Raw genomic sequence first — 7,140 nt, 5'->3', positions numbered from 1 at the left:
GATTTTGGAATTAGGATAATGCTGGCCTCATAAAAAGAGTTTGGAAGTGTTCCTTTCTCTTGGATTTTCTGAAATAGTTTGAGGAGTATAGGTGTTAGTTCTTTTTTGAATGTTTGGTAAAACTCCCGTGAAGCCATCCGGACCTGGGCTTTTGTTTGCTGGGAGTTTTTTGATTACTGCTTCTATTTCATCAGTTGTTATTGGCCTATTCAGGTTTTCTGATTTCTCCTGATTAAGTTTTGGGAGATTATATTTCTCTAGGAATTTGTCCATTTCACCCACATTGTCCAGCTTGTTGGCATATAGTTGTTCATAGTATTTTCTTACTATCCTTTGTAGTTCTGTGGTGTTGGTGGTTACTTCTCCACTTTTGTTTCTGATTTTATTTATTTGGGTGCTCTTTCTTTGTTTCTTGGTGAGTCTGGCTAATGGTTTATCAATTTTGTTTATCCTTTAAATAACCAGCTCTTGGTTTCATTGATTTTTTGTGTTATTTCTTTAGTCTCTATTTTCTTATCTCTGCTCTAGTTTTTATTTCCTTCCTTCTACTTCAGGCTTTTCTTGTTCTCTTTCTAGTTCTTTAAGTTGTAGGGTTAAATAGTTCATTGCTGATTTTTCTTGTTTTTTTGAGATATACCTGTAGTGCTATGAGCTTCCCTCTTGGGACTGCTTTTGCTGTGTCCCAGAGATTTGGGGTTATTGTGCAGGCATTTTCATTCATTTTTAGAACGTTTTTTATTTCTTTCTTGATCTCGTTGGTAACTCATTCATTGTTTAATAACATGTTATTTAGCCTCCATATGTTTGAATGTTTCTGGGTGGTTTTACTGTAGTTGATTTCTATGATCTGAAAAGATGCTTGATATGATTTCAGTCTTCTTGAATTTGTAGAGACTTGTTTGGTGTCCTAACATATGGGCTATCTTTGTGAATGATCCATGTGCACTTAAGAAGAATGTATATTCTGCTGCTTTGGGGTGAAATGTTCTATAAATATCAATTAAATTTATCTGATCCAGGGTGTCCTTTAAGAGTCTCTGTTTCCTTGTTAAGTTTTTGTTTGAAAGATCTATCCAGTGAGGTCAGAGAGGTGTTAAAATCCCCTACTATGACTGTATTATTGTCGATTTCTCCGTTAAAGTCCTCTAGAAGTTTTTTGTATATATTTAGGTGTTCCTATATTGGGTGCATATATGTTTACCATGGTTATATCCTCTTGTTGGATTGATCCCATTAGTATTATGTAGTGACCCTTATTGTCTCTTGTGATGGACTTCATTTTTAAAGTCTATTTTGTCAGATATGAGTATTGTTACTCCAGCTTTGTTTTCTTTTCCATTTGCATGGAAAATTCTTTTCCATCCCTTCATTCTCATCCTGTGTGTATATTTTGTTCTGAGGTGGGTCTCTTGTAAACAGCATTTAGTTGGATCATGTTTTTATATTTATTCAGCTCATGAGACTCCTTGTACAGTGGGCTGAGGGGAAAACTCGGAGGGCAGCTTCAGGGTTTTGGTTTGAGGAGCTGAGTCAGTCCAAAGAAAAGAGTATGGTAGAGAGGGGTCAAGGTTTCTGCTTTTGACACAATTCATTGGAGAAAGGTATTAGCTATTTAAGTAGATCAATAGAGTGGCCAGTTGTTTGAAGTCATTGATGAAATATTGAGGTACTGGGCAGGGGGGTCACTTACATGATGGTGATGCTTAACAATGCCCTGGTCAACAGTGTGACTCAACTATGCTGTCTTTATGTCCCAGAAGTACTCAAAATGATGCCATTCCACTCTTTAGAATGTGATAGGGAGTGAAATTGTAAAATATGTGCAACATAAATATTTATATCATTAACATGAAATTATAGGCATTATAATGTAATATACTTATTGTTGCAGTCCTTTGGAATTTTAATGGAGAATGATTGGTCACGAGATGTTATTTTTGTAAAAATATTACATTATAATTGGTTAGTGCAAATATTGTACATTTTAAAATTTATGTGAGCAACAGGAATTCATTTATTTAGTGCACAGAAGTGAACAGTATCAATGACCACAGTCGTCACAATATCAGGGCCCCATTGTTAAATTTTGGCAGGTTGGCAAGTTATAGCATTGTCATATTGTTAATTTAAAGAAGTACCACAATGTAGTATTGGTATTCCTATAAATATTGGAATCATTTTAGTATAAAGTAGTATGATCACATCAATTTTTCTAAAATATCAAAGGCATAATGTGTTTTTTAAAAAGGATTTAAGGGGTGTTTTCCACATGGCTTTTAGATGTCTGTCCTACAAAGCAAGGCATCTCGATCCTACCTAGGCACGGAAATTATTTCACTTTATTTGGTAACCGTGATACAATGGAATCTGTTTTCTTTGGTCCAGGATGCAGGGTTTTAGGAATGCTTACAGGTCTGGGTAGTTTCACATCTTGTAATATTTGAGATCTAATTTCATCTCTTGTTTATGGGAAAAGCCAGAAGCCAAATGCTCAAGCAATAAGCTTGGGAGTCATTTGTAGTCATTGTTCCTTTCCTTCTTCAAGCCTTCTCACAATGAATTCCTAGGATTTATGACTTCTTTATTCCCAATGCCAAATAGTTCAAAACTTGCATATTATGGGAGCATGTGTTCTCATCCATATTATGATTTCTATTGAAGTTCAGTTCAATAAAATTCAGGATTCTATGTCATAAATTTTCCCATGTAGATGATATTTTTATTTCCTTCTGTAAATATTTTTATAACCGAGATTGGAGCATCAAAACAATTGTTAAATATTTGCCGAGAATCTGCTTTAGAGCAAAGTCTCTGCCAACAACCACCCCTTTCCTGGTGTCTGGAATGGGGAACTTTGTCATGCACTCGGCGATAGAGTGCTGATAAAACCCAAGCAAGGAGGTTATGATTTTAATATACTTTATTTAAAAAGTACACAGTTTTAAATTGGTTTCGATGGGTTTCAAGCAGAAGGGACACTGCCTACTGGCAGCCCCGTTTCTGATGAAGGGTGGTTATCATGTAGCAAACTCACATTTACATGACTGGCAAAGTAAAAAGATAACATTTTTGTCCACATGTCTTTAAGAGTTTATATCACGCACAGTTTAAAATCATGAGATGCTGATGGTTGGACTATATTTCATGTCTCCTATGTCGCACCATATTTTGGTTCACAGTTTATCCATTATTTAGCATGCCAGGAGAACATCTCGGTCAGTGTCACCTTAAGAAGAGCAGCAGAAGCAGAGGGGACAGGATAAGGACCATCTTGGCCTGGAGGCTGGGCGCACCCCCACATTCCCTCGCGTTTTCCTGCAGAGAAAGGCAGAGCGGGTCAGAGCAGAGACAGAGTCCAGGATGCCTTCTCCCCACCCTTCAATGGTTTGAACAAAGTCTCTTGGGACCTAGATAATTCAGGGAAATTCACTCGTCCAAATTTCATCAAGTTAGCGATGTGAATCTCTGATTACAGTTGTAAATGTGTAACATATTTAAAATTACTCTTCGCATACATACTATTATGTAGACTATTTGAAGGGTAGACTATCTGTTGGGATCACATTATAAAGGCAAAATATTGGCTTTCTAATTTTTCCCCCATCAGAATGTAAGTTAAATCGCATCTAAGGGAGCTGATCATCTTTGGCTATGAAAGGTTTTGTTTCTTCTTTCTTTTCATTTGGGGGGAAAGAGGGCTCTGTTTTACAAAAATGAAATATTATTACTTTCTGCAGCGTGCTTTTTATCCAGTGACTGATGCAAGTTTCTCCAACTCCATTAATTCTAACTATCTCATTCAGCTATTTTCCTATTGATGGGCACTCGTTTTCTCATCTGTTCTTACTGCTACAAAGAATGCTGAATGTAGGTCCTCAACAGACAGTGATATTTGCCCCTGCCTGTGGTAGAGATGCCCAGTCTTGGAACTGCAGGCCTAACAGGTGTTTGCCTTTCATGGCTATAGCTAGATATTTCATTGTTACCTGTATATTCAGATCACCCAGTGACTTGTATCTTTCATGTTCATGGTTTATTTTTATATGTAGTTGTTTGACTTATCAATTTAAAAGTGCTCTTTATAATTTGATTTCTAAGTACATTTTTCAAGTTCTATAAATTGGCTACTGACTTTAAGTAATCCTTTTCCATAGAAAAGTTATTTTTACTAGTTAAATAAATCTGGTTTTCTTCCATAGCTTTCTTGTCTCAGATAGGAAGTTCTCTACAATCCCTAGGATTTCTTGTGAGACTGTTATTTCACTACTTAAGTCTAATTTATATTCTTCCTTTTGAATTGAACCTTTGTCATACATAAGAGTTTCTATTCTGTACCATTGACCTCATCTTACTACATCCAGAAACTCAGAAAAAAATACAGATTTTGTATTAAGTAACCAAAGCAAATTATCTTATTAACTCTCTATTAACTCTAGAAGATTTTACTCTTATGACTCTAGTTGTCTAAGTATAACGTTCTGGTTTTGACTGAAGTGATTTTAGTGTTTGGGGAACTATTGTTTGTGTTTGCATTTTACATATTACATAGAGCTTTTATCATGGGTGATCATTGAATTTTATCAAAGGCTTTTCAGCATATATATGTATATAATATGTTGCTATTGAACTTGAACTCCCATTTGAATATAGAAGCAAACATTCTCAATAAATCTCAAGTTCTTATTGGTACTATACTTTAAAATCTTTTCTAGGATTTAGATAGTTTAATAACATTAAAATCACTTGCTATTTAAAGTTGAGATTAACACTCAGCTGGCTCTGGTGGCATTTAAAAAACTAGTTTCCCAGTTTCCATATACTAATTTGTCTAGGCCCGTGGTTGGCAAACTGCGGCTCGCGAGCCACATGCGGCTCTTTGGCCCTTTGAGTGTGGCTCTTCCTAAGCCTTAGGAGTACCCTAATTAAGTTAATAACAATGTACCTACCTATATAGTTTAAGTTTAAAAAATTTGGCTCTCTTGACTAATGAGTTTGCCGACCACTGGTTAGGCACACTTTTCATTTTTTCAGGAGGTGTGTGAACTTAATTTTAAAAAAATTTTTTTTGTTAAAGTTTTTGCTCACAGTATTGCAGGAGGTATTCTCTTACAATTTGCCTAAATCAATTGGAAGCCCACCTTTCTCAGCACTAAGCTTAGTTTTGCTCTGGTCATGGCTTTCAGTGTAAAAGGAGTACCTTTATAGTCATGCCTCCATATGGGTAGGGGTTTAGAGGCTTGTCACCCCCCTCCATACACTGGGACCCTCTGTCTGGTATAAACATTGCTACTTTTGCTTCACGTAAAGTTCTTGTAAATAAAAGGCTTTCTAAACGTAAGCAGGGGGAATAATTCTCACCACAATTTGAAATAAGTGAACTAAGATGATCAGAGCCACTTCTTGTGTAATAGCAGAAGGTGATAAAATGACAGCCCTTCCATGACTGAAAAGATAGGAAGGAGGCTTGTGAGTATATCATGGGCATGAGAACAGGCTCTTGGCCCAGACTGCGAAGACACCGAGGCTGAGAGCAGGGAGCCAGCAGCCTTCCTGTAGACGCTTCTTTGATTCGCCTGAAAGGGATGGTTTTCTCATGAGTAAAGTTTTTGGCTATAATGAAATTGTCGTGGCAAGTCTGCGGGGGAAAGAGAACAGGACGGGTTATCAGACTGACCTCAGGATGGAAGCCATGGCAAGATTCCGGACGCCTTCTGATCTTCTGGGCCTTTAAACGCTCACACTTAAGAGATTCGTTATGTTGACTGTAGTTAAGGCAAATTTCCAAAATGGCACTTCGCCCTAATCTGCATTGGCACTAAAATCCCTTGACAATTTCTCTCCAACAGTGGGAAGATATCATTTACTCCTCCCCCAGCTTTCCCGGCAGTTGATCCCATTACCAGGGTCAGCAGCAGCAGCTGGGCCTAACACGGAAGGATATACCTGATTTCGATGGGCGCCATGGTGATGGGGGCCACGGACTCGCAGAGGCAGCTGCTGTCCACCACCACCATGAACAGGTTGCTGCTTGGGATTTGCTGGATGACAAAGGACCTGGGGGAACAAGAGGCACAGACATGGTGGGGTCACTTACCCTTCCTCCTGTAAAGAGCCACGAGGAGAACTTTTCCCTGGGGGTAACTACCATATTTTAGAAAACAAGTTTCCTCAAGTTGCCTTTTCCATCGGCTCTTCACTTTCAAACACCAAGTTTCACTAAGAAGACAAGAGCCCTTTGCTATAGCCATACACAGCTCATAAGACTCACCTTGGGAAGACTGAATTTTATGTGTACAAATCATCAGGGTCAGATTTGGCTAATTCACCTCAATTTCCAAGGTCTAAGAGGTTAGGCTTTTCCAAGCCTGCTTTCCTTCCTAAACGTTATCAAAAGTTGCATTTGATCTTCTTCTAAGTCAGTGGTTCTCAACCTTCTGGCCCTTTAAATACAGTTCCTCATGTTGTGAACCAACCATAAGATTATTTTCGTTGCTACTTCATAACTGTAATGTTGCTACTGTTATGAATCATAATGTAAATATCTGATATGCAGGATTGTCTTAGGCGACCCCTGTGAAAGGGTCGTTCGACCACCAAAGGGGTCGCAACCCACAGGTTGAGAACCACTGTCCTAAGTTGTTTTTCTCTCCTTTCCTCAGAGACAGACTGAAGCTGTGTCACATGGATGACAAAAGATGAAGTGAACTTCCTAAACCCTTCGAGATACCGCTCTACACGGTGTTTGGAGGAAATGAATGCTGGCCCTTTAACAAGTCCCACCCTTCTCAAGTCCACACTGTGCTGGGGCCTAACAGCTTAATGACACCTGCTTCTTCATTGCCCAACACAGCGGAATGACAAAGCAACACCACCGTAAAAACCCTCCCTTCACAAGAAATACTGATTCTTTGGAGGAACAAATTAGAGATCCAAATCCCATATTCTTTCAGAGCCGACAGAGTAGGTAAGTATTTAACCCCAGGCCTAGAATCCAGGTCACTTAACTTTTCATGATATTTCATCCAATTCAATTTAGCAGGATGAAAGAGACTATAACCTAATAAAATGTTCAATTCCTCCATAAATTTTACTTTCATTCATCTTTCTCTCAGAAAATTGGTTCTGTTTTCTAGAGCAGCG

General features: G+C 38.2%; 1 protein-coding gene across 1 annotated transcript in view; it reads right to left on the bottom strand.

The window, feature by feature from the left end:
- Nucleotides 1–2,940: 2,940 nt before the first annotated feature.
- CACNA2D3 (calcium voltage-gated channel auxiliary subunit alpha2delta 3) overlaps nt 2,941–7,140 on the bottom strand; it is an 807,563-nt gene continuing 803,363 nt past the window's right edge. Inside the window, exons 35-37 of the mRNA XM_023755701.1 lie at nt 5,942–6,054; nt 5,675–5,757; nt 2,941–3,315 (exon numbers count right to left, since the gene is read on the bottom strand). Of these exons, the coding sequence (XP_023611469.1) occupies nt 3,223–3,315; nt 5,675–5,757; nt 5,942–6,054 (289 nt within the window). The 3' untranslated portion in view covers nt 2,941–3,222. The remainder of the gene's footprint in view (nt 3,316–5,674; nt 5,758–5,941; nt 6,055–7,140) is intronic.

Source organism: Myotis lucifugus, unplaced genomic scaffold (genome assembly GCF_000147115.1).
Source record: "Myotis lucifugus unplaced genomic scaffold, Myoluc2.0 scaffold_83, whole genome shotgun sequence".
NCBI classification, from domain to species: domain Eukaryota; kingdom Metazoa; phylum Chordata; class Mammalia; order Chiroptera; family Vespertilionidae; genus Myotis; species Myotis lucifugus.
This window is presented reverse-complemented; position numbering and strand designations above follow the sequence as displayed.